General features: G+C 47.7%; 1 protein-coding gene across 1 annotated transcript in view; it reads left to right on the top strand.

The window, feature by feature from the left end:
• TNS3 (tensin 3) overlaps positions 1 to 22631 on the top strand; it is a 269039-nt gene that overhangs the window by 146462 nt on the left and 99946 nt on the right. The window contains exons 13-15 of the mRNA XM_055144430.1: positions 1841 to 1970; positions 2232 to 2297; positions 4915 to 5019. Coding sequence (XP_055000405.1) covers positions 1841 to 1970; positions 2232 to 2297; positions 4915 to 5019 — 301 coding nt within the window. The remainder of the gene's footprint in view (positions 1 to 1840; positions 1971 to 2231; positions 2298 to 4914; positions 5020 to 22631) is intronic.

The raw sequence follows: 22631 nt of genomic DNA on the forward strand, positions 1-22631 counted from the left end.
CACTGGCAGTCATTTACTGCCAAAGAGCAGATTTAAATGTTCACAGTTCTGTAGAATTTGGAGTTCCTCCAGTCACGCCCTGCGAGCTCCTCTCCGACCCAGCCCAGCCTGGCGCCAGCAGCAGAGGGAATGCTCGGCATGTGTTTGTCAACAGGGAGCATTCCTCAGACGATTATTTACATTTCTCTGTTTATGTGTTAGACTGTTTCCTGGTAGATAGCACAGAGACAAATAACCTCGGGTCTGTCCCAAAGGACACATTCCCAGCCCACGTCTTCCCTGGTGTCTGTCTGTCCTGAGCGACACGGGCTCTCGGTGGAGGGGCTCGGCATTTCCCTGCTGCTCCTACCTGGTCTGGGGGAGCCTGGTCTGGTCTCGAAGCCTCTTTCCCTGTCTAGAGTCTTCTGCGAGCATCAGCGTCTGACATCCTGGCACCCAGCCCTGCCTCTCTGCTGGGCCCAAGAGTGGAAGCCAGTCTGTCTGGCCTGGGTCCTTGGGGGCCTGTGGATATGCTGCTGGGGGATGCCCCAGGGAAAGTGACCTGCCCTCAGGGCCCTGCTCAACCCACCCTCCCCTTAACGCCTGGAAGGGTTTCTTGGATCCTGCCCATCACCGCTGCTTGTGCCTGAGCTACATACAGCCCCTGCCTGTGACCCCCGGCCTGAGTGTGGTCACGGCTGTGGTCACCCCGGGGCTGGTCTCAGTGGGCCACTGTGTGCTGACAGTGGGCAGTGGCAGGGAGTCTTCTCCCCATCCCACTCTCCCCCAGCTCTGTCTCTCTCCTTCTCAGGCTTTTAGGTCCTCGCTGTCTCTGCCCCACTCCCACCCCCGAGCCCATCCTCTCCCCGCTGTGTCTTCCTTTCCTTCACATCTGCCTCTGCCTCTTGTTATCTCACTGTCCCCCGCCATCTGTTTCTCTCCAGGTCACAGCCTGTGCATCTGCCCTGAGCATATAACCGACAGGACAGTAGTAATCAGCTTTCTCTCTCTCTCTCTCTCTCTCTCTCTCTCTCTCTCTCTCTCTACCTCTCTCTCTACCTCTCCCTCTCTCTCTACCTCTCTCTCTCTCTCCCTCCCTCTCTCTCTCTCTCCCTCCCTCTCTCTCTCTCTCTCTCTCTCCCTCTCTCTCTCCCTCTCTCTCTCTCCCTCTCTCTCTCCCTCCCTCTCTCTCTCCCTCCCTCTCTCTCTCTCTCCCTCCCTCTCTCTCTCTCTCTCCCTCTCTCTCCCTCTCTCTCTCTCCCTCTCTCTCTCTCTCCCCCCCTCTCTCTCTCCCTCTCTCTCTCTCCCCCCCCTCTCTCTCTCTCCCTCTCTCTCCCTCTCTCTCTACCTCTCTCTCCCTCTCTCTCTACCTCTCTCTCCCTCTCTCTCTCTCTACCTCTCTCTCTCTCTCCCTCTCTCTCTCTCTCTCCCTCTCTCTCTCTCTCTCCCTTTCTTTTTTTGTAAAACAAAAAGGTGTTTGGGTGAAAAACTGTCTGCACAGTAGGCCATTAAAGTACAGAGAAACAGAGGTCCAAGGAACGCAGTGAGTGAGTGCGTCTTTCATGGCAGCCCACGTTTAATCCTGAGCAACACAGGGAATGATCCCCAAATACTTCCAGGTGGCTCCAAACAACAAAAACTTTGGGATAATGACACCAGAGAATTTTCATTGCTCAGACATTTCCTGGCACCTCGAGGCCACTCTGAAGACCCAGAGGATGTCTGATTTCCTGGGCTCAGGTATTTGCAACTTGTTCCCAGGCTGGGGCCCTGCTCTGGCACACAGTGGCGCTTCCTCTGAGGGACCGTGCTTGCCTCTGGCAGAGATCCGTTCCTCTTACAATCTTCTTTTCCTTCCCAGGTGAAGTGCTACCACAAGAAGTACCGCTCAGCTACCCGCGATGTCATTTTCCGCTTGCAGTTCCACACAGGTGCTGTTCAGGGCTACAGACTTGTGTTTGGGAAGGAGGATTTGGACAGTGCCAGCAAAGGTGGGTCCTGGTGCCCAGGTGGTGGGCCACGGAGCTTTAGTGAGGGGAATGCAGGTGGTCCTGCCATGTGTTTCTTTACTCTTCTCCACCTTTGCCTACTCGCAAATCAGCCTTAAAAAAGGATATTGCCAACCTCAAGCTTTCTGTGAGCACTGGGTCTGTAGTGGCAGGTTTTGGAATGGGGTGGGCTGGGAAGGGATGCCCTTTGGCCCTTTTGTTCTCAATAACTCCAAACTGGTTAAAATGTGTTTTGTTTTTCAGATGACCGGTTTCCTGATAACGGGAAGATTGAATTAATATTCTCTGCCACTCCTGAGAAGATTCAAGGTGGGTGGAGGAGAGATACTGGAGACTGGTGACCACATCGGGTGATGGGTGTCTGTACACTCACCTTTGCACATATTTGGGAATTTTCATAATAAATAAAAATGAAGCATTGGCCAATGAAAGAGCAGGTGATTTGGAGGTAACAGGACACAGGTTGGTAGAACCCCAGGGATAAATAACTTTCTAGAGGAATAGTGTAGGACCTCAGGAAAGGGCCATACCTTAGCTTCTGTTTAACTCTTCCCTAAATAAACTTTCCCTCGAAAGTTTCTTGTAGGGGCCATACTGTGTGATCAAGGATCAGAATCTGGATCTTGTGCATGCTAGGCACAAACTTTACCTCCCTGGCTATAATAAATGTTCTTAAAGGAGATTGGAAACCTACTAAACTTTAAATACAGGCAAAATTTATTCCCCATTCTTTTTTTTTTAATTTTTATTTTTTTAAAAATTTTATCACCATGTGAAAAGTTACAGAGTTCTCAGGTTTATGTCTCAGTTATACCGTATTCAAACACCATCCCTTCACCAGTGCCCATATTCCACCACCAAAATCCCCGGTATACCCCCCGCCCCCCACCCCAACTGTATAACTGATGAATTTCACTTTATTTTCTCTTCACCTTGATTACATTCCATATTTCAAAACAAAACTCACTATTGTTGTGGGAGTTATATCCCCAAACAAGATAACCCTAATAAGGAGGCATTTGATAATTAGTTTTCCATTAAAAGATTGTATGTTTTCAGGTTTTAGAAAAGGTCGCGCGGCCGCTTTAGCGGCTGCGCGGCTCGGAGGTGTCCCAGTCCCGAATCCTGGAGCCGTGTTAGTTGCTGCTCAGTGTCGCCAGGGCTCCATCTGGAGAAGGTGTGCTGGCAGCACCTCCTCCTTCCGGCCCCCCGGTGTTGCTGGCCCCAATTCGGGTCCGGAGCATTGTCCGGGCCGCGTTGCTCACCAGAATGCCTGCCGCTTCTCTGTGGATTGTGGCAGCAAGATGGCGCCGAGGGTGGGTCGAGGGCGTGACTTCCGGCGGCCGGGACCACTTGGAGTTTTGGGCTGGCGCCGCCCCACTCCAGTGCCCCCCCGCGGCTCGGATGTGTGCCAGTCCCGAATCCTGGAGCCGTGTTAGTTGCTGCTCAGTGTCGCCAGGGTTCCATCTGGAGAAGGCGTGCTGGCGGCACCTCATCCTTCTGGCCCCCTGGTGTTGCTGGCCCCGATTCGGGTCCGGAGCATTGTCCGGGCCGCGTTGCTCACCAGAATGCCTGCCGCTTCTCTCTTATTCCCCATTCTTATAAAAATCCATTGAAATAAGAATCAGCCCCTCACCCTTGAGTGGGGGTAATGGATGAGCTCACCCTCCACCCCCCTAAACAGCCCCGGCACTGAAACCTCCACCTCCACAGCCTCTGCCATGCTCACGGCCAGACTCCACTGCTTGGGATGAGCCTCATCCAGAAACTGGTTTGTTGAAGGACTCAGGTATGCAGGTTTTGTAACTGAAGTCTCCAGGCTCTCATGGAGATGGGGCGACCTCACCCCATCTCCCTATTCTTCCAGAAGCCTGACAGACATACCTATGAACTGCTCTGATGCCAGCTAAGCTCATTAATTTGCCATGATTTAGAGACTCATAAATAACTCTCAAAAGAGATCAGCAAGTTGCAGAGATGTTTCCAAATCCCATGTCAGGCTCTGGGGAACCCAAAGTAAACATCCAGTTAAAAATTTTAACCACACCTATATTACCCCCATTCAAAATTTTTGGCTGTGTGGCATCTCAAACTCTACACCACTGATGAACTAGGAGTAGCACGCAAATTGGATGGGATATAAAGTAGAAGGCAACCTATCTCCACTAAGAAATTACCAACACAACTAGGCTTAACTGGTAACATGCTAGTAATCTCTTATTCAAGGACTTAATGGCTCCATGGTGAGATACACCAGTTTTCACACATTTTCATCTAAGAAAATAATTTTGTTCATTGTAACTAATTATAAAAAGCAACATGGAATAGATTATTCAGGGCCTGCTGTAGGGCCAGGCTTGAGGGGTGCATGGAATCATTGGAAATAATGATGATGTGCAGGTGCACTGGTGGTGGGATTGGTGTTAGAATATCGAATGTAATAAATCACAAACAACTTCATAAAAATAAATTAATGAAAAAAAAGAATCAGCCCCTTAATGTCAAGGCAACTGGTCCATTCCCATCACTGAGACCCATATTTTGAATGTTAAAATTGCTTTTAAGAGCTATGGATAATAATCACTTTCCTTCTATATGAAGTCTTGTTTATTTGCCTGTGAGCAGTGTTAAGATGTTTTGGTGTTTTCAGAATAACGAGAAGTGTGGGTATGGGAATCTCGAAGTGGGTTTTGGCTTTGCCTCACCCTCAGTTGGCTCTTTCACACCCCTGGGTGCTTAATCTGTGAAATGGACTCTTGAGCCTATTTTGCAAGGACCACTATTCAACTCTCCTTCATATGGTGAGGCTATAGCTCATCTCCAGCTCGTTCAGAACAGTACTGGTAGGAGGAGGGGTGCTCCAAATGCTCTGGGTGGGTGCAGAAGATACTGGGCTCTGGAGTTGACCTCTGTGTCCCCTTTGCAGGCTGTGAGCACTTGCGCAATGACCATGGGGTGACTGTGGACTTCAACACGGCTGACCCGCTGATCCGGTGGGACTCATACGAGAACCTGAGTGCCGATGGAGAAGGTGTGTGTAGGCACCTGGGTCCCGTACCCCAGGCAGCTCCTGTTCCCACTGGGATGTATGAGGAGGCTGGAGGTGGGCTGTGTGCTCAGAAACCCAGGCCCTGAGTGGGGTGTCTGGGGTCTCCATGAGACACAGGCACGGGGAAGCGAGCAGTGGTGGGCGGTGGCTGTTGGTGGGCTCCTGTGGCTTGAGTTGTGTTTTTTCTGTCCTCCCTCTCTCGTGGTCTGTGAATGAGCTGTGCAGATTTGGCCATAGCTGTCTCGCATATCTTATGGGGTCTCTCGGGTACAGACATTTGGCTTTTATTTCTGTTTGCTTCTGTGTGCTCGATGAGCAATGGGATGACAGTGACTTCTCGTTCTATGACTGCAGCAATTTTAATTTCTATTTTGTCTGTTTGGTTGGGGCATACCAGAGTTCTCAGAATGTGCTGTGGATACAGCACCTGGAGGCATTTGCAGTGGTGCTCAGGGGTCTTGGTTGTGTCAGGCAGTGAATCTGGGGCCCTCACATGTGAAACATGAGCTCCAGCTCCCTTAACCCATTTTTGGAGTGTTCATTTCCTATTCTCTGCTCACTTACAAAAATGCTTAATGACTTAGCCATAGCCTATGCAGTGTCATGAGTGGGGATGGGGTGTGGGGTCTGAGACAGAAGCCATAGGCGACGGATCAGGAGGAGTCGGAACTTCTGCATGTTACTCAGTCCTCACACATGCCTGTACATCCACCACAAAACAGACCCCAGGAGAAACAAAAGCTGGTCTGGGTGGTGCTAGTTTTCAGGGTTGTGTGCTGTTAGTGAGGATGGGAAGCTGAGTGAGTAGTGCTCTGTTCTGGATCTTGGAGGAAATGGGATTTGAGTCTGGGTATTTGACCTGGTGCCGATTTCCATGTGAGGTGAGTCATGTCCATCCCCTCCACCGAGCCGGCAACCTGTAGACTGGAGGTTCCCACACTCATTTGGCTACTTCTCTTTTCAAAAATAATTTCTCATCACTCCTCTCCCAACACCCTCCCCCATTATACTTGTTCCTGCTGCCCCCCTGAATCTCTCCATCCGCCCCCAAGTGGTGCTATGGCCAGGTTTGGAATGACTGCACAGTAGACGCTTGGAACCTGGTTCTCTTCTCAGGTCTGGAAATGGAGTTTTTCACCTTCCCGAGTCACCTGGACAGGAAGGGGCTGGCAGGGAGGGAGAGGCCGTGGAGGAAGGACTCGCAGTGTGACATCAGGGGACATGGCCCCAGGAGAAAGTCAAAAGCTCTGCCTGCTCCATTCCAGCAGTTGACTCACCACCCAGGAGTATCGTGCTGTTCGGTCCCCTGACTCGGAGCTAGTCTTTGCTTCTGGGGAAGTACGGGCTCAGGCTGCTGTGATTCTGCTCACAGTGTTTTCATTAACTCACCAACATTGCTCTGTGGTTCTGTCTGGAGTGGCTTGCCTAAGGCTGTTGTTGGCATTCACACTGGTCGCATCGGCAGTGCTGCCACTCAAGCCTGCATGAAGCTGCCGAGGCACCTCACAGCCCTTTACCCGGAAGACTAGGAGATGGCACTTTAGGACTCCGCTTGGGAAATATTTTCAATAAAGAAATCAATCCAGACAGGCAAAAATGCAGAAGAAAGTAAATCAGCTCAGAGAAGTATACACTTTGTTTATTTGTGGACTATGCATGTCTATATGTGTATATGTGCAAATACGAGTTTATATATGTATGCATATGTATAAAACACCATGTGAGAGCTGGAGAGATACTACAGTGGGTAAGGAGCTCACCTTGCATTTTGCCAACTTGTGCATAATCTCTGGCACCCCATCTGATTCCCTGAGTCCCAAAAGGAGTGACCCCTGAGCAAACAAAGAACCAGAAGTAAGCCCTGAGTGCCACTGAATGTTGCTTCCCAAACAAAACAATATCAAACATACCGTGTGTGTGTGAATGTTTGTGTGTGTGGAGAGTGTGTGTTTTATGCATCTGTCTACCTGTCTGCTTCAGCAGAATGTGCTGTGTGCCAGGAACCAGGATAGTGTTAAAGGCAAGCAGATCCTCAGCACCCTAGTCCCGAGGGAGAGAGGAATATGGCTTTCGTAGGCAAGTGGTGCAGAATGCAGAGCAGTGCATGGACTAGGGTGGATGCGTTGGCCTGGGAGAGCATGGGCTTCACATGGTGGAGGCGTGCCTCTGTTGTGTGGGCCAGCTCCTTGCTGACTGGCAATGGGACTCCCAAGTGAGCTAGCTGCCTGCTGGGTTCTGGAAGGTGACACCAGGTCAGTGGGGTTGACCTCCTGGAGGTTCCAGACTCTGGCGGGATGGGAGACGGTGGAGAGGTGCCTGCAGGTCCCTGATGGGAAATTCGTGCCTAGATAGAGTGGCTCTGGCTGGAATGTAGGTGACTTCCTGTTTAAAAGATGAGTGACCAGACTTCCCTGATTTAACGCCCCGCCTCCCCACTCCAGTGGCAAGCTTCCTACTGAAGAGTTCTCCTGGTCTTCCTTTCTGCTGCCTTTGGAGTTTTGTTATTCCCTTACAGTTTCTTCATATATTACATGTGAGGGAGATCATTCTATATCTGACCCTCTCCCTACGGCTGACTTTACTCAACACAAGACTCTCTAGATTCATCTATGTAGCAGTAAATTGCATGACTTTGTCTTTTCTTACTGTTGAGTAATATTCCACTGTGTAGGTACCATAGTTTCTTTATCCAACCATCTATTCTCAGGCACTTGGGTTGTTTCCAGCCAGCCAGCCAGCCTTTTTGAAAGTCATTATAATCATTACTCAAAAAACTAACCATTAGGCTTCCACTCGTTAGAATACACCCAATCTGGAAGACCCCTGCATTCCTTTGTCCCCTTTTTCTTAACCTGCCGCCTCCAAACCTACAGTCCCAGGGACCCTTCTGATATGATACTGACTAAAAATTAACCGTGTAGAGTCATTTCACTAGGAACTTCAGGCCTCAGCTGTGTTCAGGGCTCATCTTACCTTCCACAGTGCCTGCTGCTCTGGGCATCAGAATCAAGAAATAAGTGTTAACTTGGAAAAAGATTGGATCTGGTCAGAAAAGTCAGTGTGATATTGGCAGTACTGTGGCTAGTCATCCAGCCTGGAGCTGCTGTGAAGTTAGAGATAGCTCCTAATTTCTACTGTCCCAGGCAGGCGTGCATGGAGAGCCCACATGCACCCGGTGGTGGAGACACAGGGTGGACAGTGAGTGGAGGCCCAGAGACATAGCTTGAGTGCACCAGATCCTTGTCTCTGGCCGTGCTGCTCTGGGCCGGGTTCTGGAGGGGGAGAGGGTGTGGGTGATGTGGTTTGGGAATCTTGGAGGTTAGCTGAAGCTGAATGTGTGTTGGTTCCTCCTCCTATCCCTGCTCTCTGCAATATGTCCCCTGCCTTGCCCCTCTCTGATGGCTCCACTTGTCCAGTTCCTGCCTGCATGGGTTGCTGGGACCCAAATCTCAGGACACCTGAATGAATGCGAGCAGCACAGACCCTGTGATTAGGATGTGGCAAGGGGCTTGTTTTCATGCTTCTTCCTTCAAAAGGCTTTCTTGCAGACAAACTGAGCAAATTGCTTCTCAACCAGACTTCTCTGAGCCTGCACACTGCGTTGAGAATGTGAGTCAAATTCAGCCCAAAGCCTGTGAATTTCCTTCTGTGTATCCTGTGAGGAAAATCATTCTTCCCATTGCCAGGAAGAGTAAGGTCTCTGCGCTCTGTTCTGTGAGCCTGTTGATCCCATCATGCATTGCTCCTTGCTGGAGACGCGGAACTTTCGGTGATGTCACCACTAAGGGAAAAATATTTTATTCAGTAAACTAGGGATCAACTTGCAAAGTGTATAAGAGGCTTTTACATCTAAGTCACTCCCGAATGAAATAGGTAAGAGCATTAGGAAGTGGAAAAATAATCTATGTCAAACCAAAGCATTCTACAGATTCACTGTAATCCCCATCCAATTTCCCATGCCATTCTTTCAAGACTTCAACAAAATTCTGCTGAAGTTTGTATGGAATCATAAAACTTTCTGTGTAACTAAAGAAATTTTGAGAGAAATTAAATGAGAGGTGTTGCATTTTCTGACTTTAAATCATAGTATAGGGCTAAAGCAATAGTGCAATGTCCAAGACCTGGGTTTGATTCCCCGCATCCCAAATGGTTCCCTGAGGGCTCCAGGAATGATGCCTGAGGAAGAGCCAGGAGTAAGCCCTGAGCGCAGAGGGATGTGGCCCCAAAATAAAAAGAAAAGTAAACACATTACAGTATAAAGTTACAGTAACCAAGACTGTGTGGTACTGGGAAGAAAGACTGAGTGCAGCAGAATCAGAGCCCGGAGATCTACCCGAAGGCTGATGGATAGCTTGAGGTGAAGGAATGAAGTGGAGAAAGGAAAATCTCTTCAACAAATGGAAAACAGCTGGGAAACTTGGATAACCAATGAAAATCATAAAATGAGCCATAAGTCACACCACTCAAAGTTGGATTAAAGAATTTAAGATTAGACCAGAATCCCTAAAATACAGTGACTAACAGGTAAAGTCTCCAGAGGTGTCTAATAATTTGCAAAGATAACAAAAGTGAAACTAAACAACAGAGTATCAAATAAAATGCTTTTTCTGACCAAAGAAACTTGAGCTGAAATAAAAAGAAACTCTTGCCAAACGGTAGAAAATATTGCACAGATGTGTCTAATAGCTAAGATATATAAGGCACTCACAAAGCTCAATCACATTCAAAGACATAATCCCATCAGAAAAATGGCAAGGAGATGGACAGTTCCCTCAGAAGGCATATGAATGAAAATCAAAGTGCAGTGAGATGTTATCTCACACCTGTGAAAATGGCATATATCAAAAAGACTGAAAACAACCAGTGTTGGTGGGGATGTGGTGAAAAAGGAGACTTCATTTCTTGGAAATGAAGTGGAAAATGTCATCTGGATTAGCCTCTATGGAAAACAGTATGAGGGTTTCTCTAAATAGTAAAAGTAGAGCTCCCATATGACCCAGGAATTCCACTTCTTGACACCTACCCCCAAACACAAAAACATCAATTTGAAAAGATATGGCCTTATTTATTCATTGTGGTATATAATGCAATAGCCAGGATACGAAAATGTCCAAACTGTTCAGTGGTAGATGAATGGATTACGAACTTGTGGTATATTATGCAACTATAAGAAAAGATGAAGTCTTCAGATTCTTTGTGGATAGAACTGGAAGCTATCATATTATGCAAAATAAGACAGAGAAAGACAAATACTGAATGATCTCACTATACTGGTAGAGAGGCATAACATCTCAACAGTATGGGACAATGGTATAACAAACCCAGGGTTTGGATTACAAAACTCATGTTCCCAAGTGGTGGGGGTATGTGTTGTGTGAATATTCGTTCAATCAGAGGTGCCGAGACAAGGAATGCCATAGAAATTATTTTTCACAGAGGGCCCGGATTCACTCAGATCCTGTGACAAAGGTAGAGCGTCCTGAGATCTCCCGTTATTACCATCCTACCATACACACCTCTAAAGGGCTCAGTACAGTGGTGTCATTAATAAAGAAGTTACAGGAAGAACAGGTAAAGCTTTTCTGCATACTAAAAACAAACAGGCTAAGTACCTGAGATCTGCATACTGAAAACAAACAGGCTAAGTACCTGAGATCTGCATACTGGAAACAAGCAGGCTAAGTACCTGAGATCTGCATACTAAAAATAAGCAGGCTAAGTACCTGAGGTCTGCATACTGAAAACAAACAGGCTAAGTACCTGAGATCTGCATACTAGAAACAAACAGGCTAAGTACCTGAGATCTGCATACTGGAAACAAACAGGCTAAGTACCTGAGATCTGCATACTGGAAACAAACTAAGTACCTGAGATCTGCATACTGGAAATAAGCAGGCTAAGTACCTGAGATCTGCATACTAAAAATAAGCAGGCTAAGTACCTGAGGTCTGCATACTGAAAACAAACAGGCTAAGTAAGCACTTGGGATCTGTAAGAAGAGGAAGACTGACTCTTTTGGGATACTGAAATTTATGTTATTTACTGAAGGCAGCTTAAACAAAGAGATGTTCAGCCTCATCTAAACCAGTCTGGACACACAGTCATCTCGGCCATTTTCATGGATCTTGTGTTCCTGCCCGTGTGCAGGATGGTCTACATGGACTCATCCTGGCAGCCTAGTCTGGCCCCAACAGATATGTTGGGGGAGTCAGGAGGCTGACTGGAGGCAATATCCATTACTTCCACACAAGGTCAGTGTGTGGAAGTAATGGATGTTTTGGGGTAATGTAGTGGAATAACTTTGTATAGCAATACTATTTACGTTAAGATTGTTGTATTCATTGTAGCTAAATTATGATAAATTCAATGATTGAATAAAATTAACTGTAGCTCTGTAGTCCCATTGTTCATCGATTTGCTTGAGTGGGGACCAGTAATATCTCCATTGTGAGATTTGTTGTTACTGTTTTTGGCATATCGAATACGCTATGGGTAACTTGCCAGGCTCTGCCGTGTGGACGGATACTCTCGGTAGCTTGCTGGGCTCTTCGAGAGGGATGGAGGGATTGAATCTGGGTGGGCCGAGTGCAGGGCAAACGCCCTACCCGCTGTGCTATTGCTCCAGTCCAGTATTAATACATACTTGGTAAATCTTTTAGAATTCACTGTATTTATGAGGTGAGAAGAAAGGTAGAGAACATATTCTTTATCTTAGAAAAGTTTTCAGAGATAGACAAAGAGGTTAACATAGGAGATAAGGCACTGTCCTGGCATTTGGCCAACCCCTGTTTGATCTCTGGTTCCTCATACAGTCCCCTGAGCACTGCCAGGGTCACTCAAGTAAAGGGCAAGGAATAACCCTGAGCAGTGTGGGTGTGGTCCAAAGAGAAAAGTTAAGTGAGAAAGGATATGGATGTTAAAAGTGGGGATACTGTTAATGGAAAATTCAGTAATCAAAACTTAAACTTTTGGCAAACTCTTTGCTTCAGTTCCCTACTGTTGCTGAAACAAATTTAATTGCATAAAATAATACAAATTTAATATTTTACAGTTCTGGAAGTTACATTTTCTCACAAGGCTAAAATGTCAGGTGTCAACCAGGCTGATTTTTGCTGGAGGTTCTAAAGGGAGAATTCGCATTCTTTTAATTTTTAGCCACTGGAAGCCACCAGCATTCATTTTTCCAGTGACAACTTCTATGAGATTTTGGTTTGAGATTACAATAACTCAGAACACAGGGAAGAATTTTAGCGTGCTTTCTACTGACTTCATTTTTTCTCACCTCATAAATACAGACATCATAGTCTCATACAAATAATACCAATTCAAATTTCAAAACTTTTATTTTAATTGCAATATCAATAGTTAATATTTGAGCTGCTATGTGAAATGTGGGGATCTAAAACTAGCTTTTGTAATGAATATGGAGAATTCTTTCTTCCAGAATCAAGTCAGTCATTGTTCCCTCATGTGTGTATCTTTAGAATTGAATCCCATGTACACTTCATTTGGATTAAACTCTTAGAAATCCAAACCCTTAGAAGTTTGGATTAAACTCTTAGAGACTCTCTGACTTTCTTTCTGGGTCAGCGTATGGTAGGCTAGATAATGACACCTTACAAAATATCTGCATCCTAATCCCCAAAACCTGTAAGTTTGTTCACCAGGTTAAGAGGTCTCTGTGGGTGTGGTTAAGTTAGGGACTCCCTTAAACCCTTAAATGCCACCCAGGGCCAGGGATCAAGCCCATTACACATGTAAGGCAGCATTCTACCATTGGTGAGATTAGGCATGTTCAGGGTGGTATGGCTGTAGTAGATAGCACTCTACCTTTGAGCTACAGCTCTGGCCCCAAATTAGGGTTCTTAAGATGGGAACACCATCTTTGATTTTCCAGGCAAACAATCCTGGGACTCTTATCAGAATAGAAGTAGGCAGCGCTGGGGACGGAGCTCAGCAGTTGAGTGCTTGCCCTGCATGTATGAATCCCTGGTTCCATCTCCAGCACCACCAAAATAAAATAAAAAAGGAGGGAAGCACTGTGTGGATGTAAGAGGTTTTGGTATGATGTGAAGAAGTAGCCATGAGTCAAGGAATAAAATTAATAAAGAAACAGTCAATTAATAGAATTAAGAGGCTGAGAGGAAAGAGCTAGATCCACATACAGTGTCCTCTTTGCTCTCTTCTTCTTTTCTTCCTCTGGTTTCTGCCTCTGGCCTGATGGGGCTTCCAGGATGAAAGAGGGAAAGGACCCAACCCCCTTGTTCTCCTTTCCTCTCCTCAGGCTTAACAGATATCTGGGAGCTCTTTCGACTGGCCTGTACATAATTATGATACACCCCTTTGGAAAGGGAATGGGGCTCCTGCAGGGGAAATACCGCCCCTGAGTTGAGGGGATGGCATAAGTGTTTGTGGACAAGGGAGCAGTTTGGAAAATCTTATTGGCTTGGGTCCCTTTATTTAATCTCTGTAGGGAGAGAAACTGTGAGAAATGGGTCTTCCTGCCTTTACACTGGATCTTCTATTGGCCATTGTGTTGCTGGTGGTAGTGATGGTGTCTCTGGAACAGAACATTTCACACTGGCCAGCAGCTCCTCTCCTCCCCCCACCCCTGCCAGACCTCCTCACACAACATTATACTTTATTTCCTAAAGTAGGAGCTACACGCAGTGATGTTCAAAGGATCACCAGTGAACCTATACCTGGCAGTGTTCGGGGCCATGTGTTGTGGGGGATTAAACTCGGGTGCTCTATCCCTTTTGAGTCATACCCTGGCTCCTACTTTATCCTTTTTAAAATTAAACATTGTATGAAAAATTGAATGCTGTTGCCCATATGGTTGTTTTAGAGGCTGTCTATTGTTAAAACTCATGTTTAAATCTAACGGAATGAAAGAGTTGATGCTAAATGCACACACACAATTGCGTGGAGTCTTTTCTGCTTGTCAGTTCAATGACAGAGGAATGGCAGCTCTTTGTTTGCTTTTATTCTCTGAGTTCTCTGCAAGGTCAGCCATGTGCGAGAAGAGCCGGGAGTGAGACAGTCATTGAGTTTGTCACTTCAACCAGGGCATCCCAGCTGTTGGACAGCAACCCAGGCTGTCCAAGGGGTCTACAGGTGGAAATTGTGTAAATGGGTGCCATGGCACAGGATGGTGGGGAGACAAGCAGTAGGGCAGGAAAAAGGTTGATAAATGCCAACTCAAATCAAGTAACATACTCAACTCAGCACATGGTTTGAGGATGTGTTTTGTAGAACATTTAGTTATTTCTTAAAAATTTGCCTCAGTTGAGTGGTAGTGAGCTTCCAGTGATACTCCGGTGGTTAAGCAGCTTTGGCCAAACTCCTGCAAAAATTGCTCCCTGCTCACAGATTTTACCTGAAGGAGAAGATGCTCATCAAGCTGAGTCTGTCTGAGGACCGCATGTCAGGGGTCTGAGGCGAGTGGGTGTCTGTCGCGACAAGGCAGGTGTTTAGCCAGACTGGGGGGCTGTGTGTTGAAGGGAAGGAACCTGAGGGTGGGCCAGTGTTTCTGGGGAGCTGGTGGCTGTGGGCTGTTAGCTGTGGAATAAAAAAATCAACTGTCAGTGAAGGAGAAGGGGGTGTTGTGACAGACAGTCAGACCTCCCTGCCCTGGCCTGGCTCTGTGGCAGGACACGAGGACAATCAGATGAATGGGTAGATGGCTGTCCCTGAAGCTTTCTTTCACACACCCAGAGGGTGTTGCATTGAATTCTGTAGACCATGGCAGTGAAATGGAGCAGTGCACTGCCACAGTGAACGCTGACTTCAATAAAGGAAATGAAAATAAATAGGATTTGTGGTGCTAACATTCAAAGGGAAATAATACTATGAAATTCAGTAGTGGTTTTTAAAGAATTATTTTGAATTAGCATTGAGTGTAATGGCTATATTAGCCAGAGTCCATTGTCACTGATACAGGCCAGGCATTGGAAGAGTAGAGGTATTTTGGTGTTGGTGAGGGGAGTTTTGGTAGCTATATCTTGTCCTTGGAAGAGAGATAGACCCCAGTGAGAGGAAGGGCCCTTACCTTCATGTGGTCTGATTGGGGTTCTGATCCAGTTATTCTGGTCTTACCTGAATTTGAAAGCCTACCTAGTACTTTTCAGACTGTCCCACTCTGCCTGTTACTTAAGGATGTCTTGAAACCCAGCAAATCTTATGCCTATTAGAGATTTAACACTATACACAAAATGAATCTCCATTGGGCTTTGGAGTGTTGGGGGCTTTAAGAACACTGAGCCACTGAACTCCCTCTGGTGAAGCATAAGCAAAGCTTCAGAGAGTCGTTTCAGAAGTTCCTGCTGATAACCTGAATGTGTCTGTTTAATCAGACCACTGGTGGGCGCGTGGAAAATTACAATACATTGAGTTTAGGTGCTAGGTGGCCACTACACCAACGCCAAGATTCAAAGGTCAGGTTGGCGGCAGGCATATATTCCTGATGGGGCTGGGTACAGATTATTTGTAAAGCTATCATAAGCTTAGAGAAAACCAGGGACTACTGAAACAAAAGACCAATAGGAAGCATGAAATTAGATGCTTTTGTAAAAAGCAGGAACGTAACCCAGTCGTTTTATTAGAAATGGAGCCGTGGAGCTGCTGCGAGGGGCGTGCGTGCTCGTGTTTCCTCCTCCTCATTGGTAGCTTCGCTGTTTTTCTTCTTTTTCATTTTGAGTCATGTCTGCTGGTGCTTGGGGACCACTGTAGATGATGCTTGGGGGACAGTGTTTTGCTGGGGCTCCCACATACAGTGCGTGCTCTCTAACTCTCTGATCCATCTCCCCTTAGACATTTTTTTCCATATTTGTCAGCTGTGTGAAGCAAAAGTTCTACTTTCAGGTTTGTGCTCAGGAGAAGACTTAGTCACTGTCATACTTGGACAAAGAGTTGACATAACTTATCAAAGCCCCAGATGTTGTCGAGAAATCCAGACGTTTATCTTAGTTCTCAGACCAGACCCATCCCTGATACTTCCACTTCTAATCTCTCTCTCTCTCTCTCTCTCTCTCTCTCTCTCTCTCTCTTTTAATATGAACACATTGAAAAAAAATATGTAAAGTAGTATCTGCTTTCTGTATCACAGAGACAGTTTTACTTGCAGAGCTGGAACAGAGGCCTTGATTCCCTTCACAGAAACCAACTTCCAAATTAGACAAACCTTCTTGAACAAGAAGTGCAGTGAATTCCTTAATAAAAAAAGTTCCTTCTCCCAAGGGAAGTTTTCCCTCTCTCCTACATGTGCTGTGCTCCTGTGTCCACCTCTTGTGGTCAGGGCAGACATGGGGCTGCACTGACCCAGAGGAAGTGTCTTCCCTGTCAGGCTGATTGAGAAGCAACAGCTTACATGTCTGAGTTGTGTTGTGGGGACCTAGAGACATGAGGATGGCTTTGCTGGTTCGCTGGCTGTGCTCTGCTGTCTAACGAGTAGAAGCACCTGCCGTGCTGCTACTGGCGCCAGCTAGGGCAGAGAGAGGGGCAGAATGTGGGGCTGACATAAATCTGAGCTGGTCTTAATGAGTCCTGAGATTCAGCTAGGTTAACGGACAGAACACAGAATTCTGAGCGCGGACGGAAACCATGTGTGATGTGCCATGTGCGATAGATGCTGGCCACAAACTTGGCCATATTTAGCATGAAAGACAGAACTAGACCCAGAGACAGTTTTTTTGTTTGTTGTTTTTCTGGTTGCCATTTGTAAGAATGCAAATGGTTCAGGAATCTGAGTTTCCTAAACTGGAGCAGGTGGGTGCTGACTGCCAAGGCTTCGGTGTGGAGTGAGCTGCTGGGGGAAGCCTTCCCCGCCTTCTCACTCTCCAGGGTTCAAATTTCACAAAACCTGATTGCAGCAAGCCCCGCCCGCCTCCTGTTTACATTGAGCTGGCCATTTTGGTGGAAGCAAAGTCCCCTGCTTGCCCCACAAGCCTTTCCACTTCTGTACTGGTAGGAGCTCCTGTCCATGTGGGCGCACACCAGCCAGGGTGCCGCTGCTGTAGCCTGGAAGGAATTCTGTGTAGTGAGGTGGGCCCCCAGGCATGGACTGAAGACGCAGCTGGGCTATTTGGAAGGAAGGTAAGCAGGGAGGTGTGTGTGTGTGTGTGTGTGTGTGTGTGTGTGTGTGTGTGTGTGTGTGTGTGTGTGTGTGTGTGTGTGTGTGTGTGTGTGTGTGTGCGCGCGCCTGCCTGCCTGCCTGCCTGTCTGCCTGTCTATGTGTGTCTGTGTGTCTCTCGCAGTCTGTCTTGGTCTGTCTCTCAGGCTGTGTAACAGAACCCTGCTCCTTTTGAGACCCACATATTAGACAAAGCTGCAGAGGGAGGAGCTGGTGCTGCCAGAAAAGGAGAGGGCACTTGGAGAGTTAAATAGAACAGGGAGTTTTCACCTGGCAGAAGGAACAGCCTCTGCTTTTCCTGGTTCGTCTGCAGCTCAAGGCCTTTCTTCCCTGCTTCTTCTCGTGGGAGTCTTGATGTTCAGAAAAAGAGTTTGTATTGCTGCGCTCCAGCATCCCATGGCTGGTCAGCCCTGCTGCTCCAGGCTCCAGGGCCCTCCTGTGTTCCCATCTGCATGTGTTTCCTTAGTTTGGAGGACCAGCCGGGAGACAGCTGCATGATTTCCCACGAGCTGCCATAGGTATGTGCAGAGGCTGCCAAAGTATGTGCTTTTGACACTAGCAGCACAGGGCGAGCGCAGTGCTCGCCTGAGGGAGTGTTCCTGCTCTGCAGCCTGCTGCCCCGGCTGCCTGTGGACCCCGCACTGCTTATCAAGCATTCCAGAGCCTCACCCTGCGTGGCAGGAGTGCCTGCAGGCCGCGCCTTGGCTGCAAAAGCAAGAAGTGGCTTTGCTTGGGTGCGTCCCTGACCAGAGGAGTCAGCTCCTCGGACTCTCCTCTTATTTTGTGTTTCTACAAGATTCAGTCGAGCTCATTTTGGCTTCAGAGGGAGCAGTTTTCAGCTGCTACCTGATAGGCATTTAAAGGTGAGGGGTACTGGCACCCACCTACTTTCTAAAAAGTTTCTTTCCTGCTTTGGGTGACATCTTCACAGTTCAAAAAGTCAATTTTGAATTTACAGAGAGCATGTGATGCTATCAGTGTCAGATGGCAGATAAGAGAAGGGCATATTCCCAGCGTAGAAAGCTTGGAACCAGCTACTCAGGCCAGGCTTTCATACCTAAGGAATTCTTTTCATTTTATCAGCATCTTTTTGTTTTGTTAAAAAATAATAATAACTTGGCAGAAAAGGATATACTTCTTTAACCCTGTAGTAATTCCTCAATTATTACTTTTCCAAACTTACCAAGTTTCTGATTTTGTAGATCAGAGAACATATTCTCAAAAGTCCCTTTGCAGTCATTAAGTCATTATTTATTTATTTATTTTTCTTTTTGGGTCATACCCGGGAAAGTACAGGGGGTTACTCCTGGCTCTGCACTCAGGAATTACTCCTGGCAGTGCTCAGGGGAACATATGGGATGCTGGGAATTGAACCCGGGTCGACTGCATGCAAGGCAAACATCCTACCCTCTGTGCTATTGCTCCAGCCCTTGCTGCCATTATTTCTTAGCTTTTCATTTTCTCTGGAATTGAAAGCAGTTCGGTAAAATGCAGGTGAGGTCCTTGACACAGAAGCAGAGTCTGACAGAAATGCAATAAAAGCAAATCTTATTTTGTGAGAGATTATACCATATTTATAAACATACATGTGAAAAGAGAGATGTCTGGCCTAGGGTATTTCACACATGCCTGGAAGGGAACTGGTTCTGTCCTGGGCATTCTCTTGACTAGGAAGGGCAGGTTCCTCAGTCTCGGGGACCTCAGGCCACAGACCCCGCTCAACCTAGTTTTCTTGATGAAGGACCTCTTTTTACCTCATACCCAGGCTCCTCTCTGCACATAGCCTCACGGGGCCGTGATGCATGCACATGTGGAGTTCTGTCAGTCTCACAGATGTGCACTGTTGGCTTAGCAGCAAGTGGTCCCCCTCAGGCAATTCTCAAGGAGAAAACTGTAAAGTCTGTCTGATCAGTCAGAGCTGATGTCCTGGTCAGCAGAAATATTCTGCAGGTCTTAGGATGGGTTGACTGCCCCCACCCCGCCACTGCTGATCAGTCCACAGTCCACTCACCTCCTGGGTCCTGTGTGGGATTTGGTGGCCTTGGGGCTGTGGGGATGAAGGAGACCTTGGGGGGTGCCGCTCAGCTACCCTGAGAGCAGAGAGGCAGAGCGAATCATGTGGCCTGAGTATTTTCTAACTGCTAAGAGTTCAAGGTGATACAGCCATGCCCTGGTAGATATTGTGACAGTTGACGCCCGAGTCATTTGCAAACAATGACTCCTGGAACTTTCTATAAGATAAAAACAACAAAAACTAATAAATCCAGGCCTGGGCTGATTGCTGAAGTGGTAGAACTTTTGTTTAACTAGTGTGAAGCCTGAGTCTGATCTCTGAGACTCCATAGTCCTGAATGGGTTCCCGAGCCCTTCTAAGCACCGCGGGTCCAGCCCCAGAAGGAGTGCTCCAAAGCCTCCCTGCGTCCATTAAGCTCTTGGGAAAAGCCAGCAAACAAAAGAATCTACCTTTCCCTTGGAATCCCTGTTCAAAACAATTATTACATGTCATTTTCAGAGTGTGTCAGTTGAGCTGAATTTTATATTGTCCAGCTTCACTGCAGGACTCTTACACTTCCCAGGCTCTGGGTCCTTGACTGATCCTCTGTTAGGATCCTCATACAGCCTCATACCCGGCCAGGTCAGTTTCTCTACAGAGCAGTAAAGTGAAGGTGAGACACAGAGGTTGAGTGTCTTATCAAGTCGTATAGCTCTGACCAGAATTTTAAAGGAAGAGTCAAATCTAAAACTTATCCAGAAAATCTGTGAGGAGATGAAAAAGTCAAAACAAATATTTATGGTACTAGCGAGGCACAGAGACCAGGATCCCATGCCAAAGAGAGGAGACTTCTGCCATCTGATGGAGTCTCAGGAGAAGGAAGGGCTGGAAAGTGGAGAAAACCAAGGAGGTAGCAGGTGGTGTGTGTGTGTGTGTGTGTGTGTGTGTGTATGTGTGTGTGTGTGTGTGTGTGTGTGTGCGCGTGTGTGTGTGTGTGTGCATATGTGCGTGTGTGAGTGTGTATGTGTGCATGTGTATGTGTGTGTGGGCGTGGTGGTGCTGGTGCAGGGGTGCGAAGAAAATTCATTCCCGAAGTCTCCTGGGAATGAGGGTGTCCGCATGCGTAAGATGCAGAGAAAACAGTCAGGCATGTTTTTCTAAAATTGTTAACCCCACATGAATGTGGCTGACTGGGGCCCTTGCACAGGGAATTTTCATTTTGTCTTGATTCAGTCATCTCTGTTTGGGGGTAGAATTTACAGTGAAACCCACTTGACATAGTTTGCATCTCCAGGTCTTTGTCCCTCTCCCTATCCAAGATGCAGAGTTTCTTTGTCTCAGTCACTTTCTGCCCCTTGATGACCTCTGTGCCCGTCTGTCGTCCCCTCCCAGCTCTGCCTCTCACGGCAGGCACAGATTCTGCGGGTCTGGTGGTGCAGACCCGCACCACCAGGTCTCCACCAGGAGCTGGTTTCACCGTAGTGTTGTGGTAGGGAGATGATGGCGGCATCATTTGTCATTCCTCCTCTTGAGACGGTTTTCTGTGGGTTGGGGCGGGGGCTGGAGGTGGGGTGTTCTATCTGTAAGGTCATACCTGGAGGATCCGGGGTCTCTTGTAAGGACTTGAGGGTGTTGTGGTCTGAGCAAGATCTGAGGGAGGGACGGAGGAGGCATCAGTAGATACACTTGCTGCCACCGTGGGATGGGGCTGTCGGGAGCCTCCTTCTACTGAGGGCTCCGACCCAGAGCTGTAAGCATGCTGGGCACAGTGGGAGGACAGGGGCTCCGCCACAGAGCAGCATCTCAGGAGTCAGGGGCTGAGGATGCACATGCGTGCGTGCAGGGCATGTCCAGAATGCAGTCAGACCCAATTCTTTCCAGAATCGCTAATCCCACATGAACGTGGCCAGTTGGTCTGAAATTTTTGTTTCACTTTGAAAGGACCTGAAAGCAGATGGCTGTGAGGAAGGTTTGACTTCGGAGTGTTCTAGTTGGCCTCTCTTTTTTATCTTAAGTATTGACACAGCCTCTCTGAGTTACTTATTTTTTTCTCTATCAAAGAGGCTTTTTGATTTCTACTTGTTTGGATTATTCTGAAAGTCAAATGAGATCCAACCCTGGGTCTTTTTGGTCCTTACCTTGAAGCTGTCTGCAGGACAGGAGGGCCTCTTCCTCCACTCCCTCTTTCTTGATGAGGGACATCATGGTTCATCGGGGGCTGCTCCTTCTTGCAGTCTAAGCCACCCTTCTGCTAGTGGCCCGCCCACCCCATCCGACATTTGTTACCTGGCCTGCTGCACCACCATCCCTGCCCCTCTTCTCTCCTGGCGACCACCGAGCACGCAGTGGGGAGTGCTGGGCACAGTTAGCTTGGAGGGATTCAGGGGCCATATGGGCCCAACTGAGAATCCTGCTGGGAATGAACATTATCTCAGCTGGGTATGTCAATGGGTAGGTGAAATTCAGAACTTTCACTTAAAAAGAGGAGCACCAGAGACTGAGACTGGTAGGAGACCCAGGAAGCAGCCAGTGGGCAGAGAGGTGGAGGCTGCATCAGGAGGCCCGTTGCTGTCGTGTGGAAGGAGCTGTTAGAGTAATCTTGCATCGCATCCCTCGGATACTTGCTGTGAGTTCCGTGAATCCTGTGGCCACTCTGAGTAGGAAGAATGATTCCATTCTGCCGGTGACTCGGGTTTCTGCAGTCCACATGGGACCGAGTAGCAAGGCAGGAGGAAGGAGAAAAGATGCAGGAAGGAGGTCCCATCTCAGCCTCTGGAAGCAGCCCTCTCTTTCACTCACGGAGGAGTAGCAGGAGCTTTGGTCTTGCAAGTGGAATCCTCTTACCAAAGTGCAGTCTGGGGGTTCCAGAGAACCTGCATCTGCCTCACCTTGTGTCGCCCCTTCCTCCACCACCAGGCCATCAATGATGGCACCACAGGGAGGACCCTGGATGTCCTCCAGAGTTCCCAGGCCTCTGGAAAGACTTTCTAAGTAATTCAGAACTCTGCAAGGGGTGTATTCGGGACCTTGAAGTCTTGGTTGTTGTTCTTTTTTTGTGTGTAAATTATTAACTGGGAGGGACAGAAATGGAACTCAGGGCAGCACGGGCGGCCCAGGAACACTGCCGACTGTGGTCCTCTCTGAGCAACGACAAAAAGCATTTGCCAGCTTCTGGGCGCGTGATGCCAGGAGGAGAGCCATGGTTATTGGGCTGTGTCCCTTGCACGGGCTCCCTGGGAGAGTGCTCTGAGGACAGCTCCGGCCGGCTTCTGTGTGTGGGCCTAAAGATGCGTGTCCTTTTCAAATTTCTGCTAATGAAAATAATGAGTGGCCCCTTATTCACTACAAGGGTAAGTTCACCTTGATGGAAGGACCATCTTCCCTTCTTTGCAAACCTGCCTTTGGGCTTCTCACCACGCCTCTGCTCAAGGCAGTCTGCCTGGAGACGTTTGGATGGTGAATGTTTGTGCA

This window comes from Sorex araneus, chromosome 7 (genome assembly GCF_027595985.1).
Source record: "Sorex araneus isolate mSorAra2 chromosome 7, mSorAra2.pri, whole genome shotgun sequence".
Lineage (NCBI taxonomy): Eukaryota > Metazoa > Chordata > Mammalia > Eulipotyphla > Soricidae > Sorex > Sorex araneus.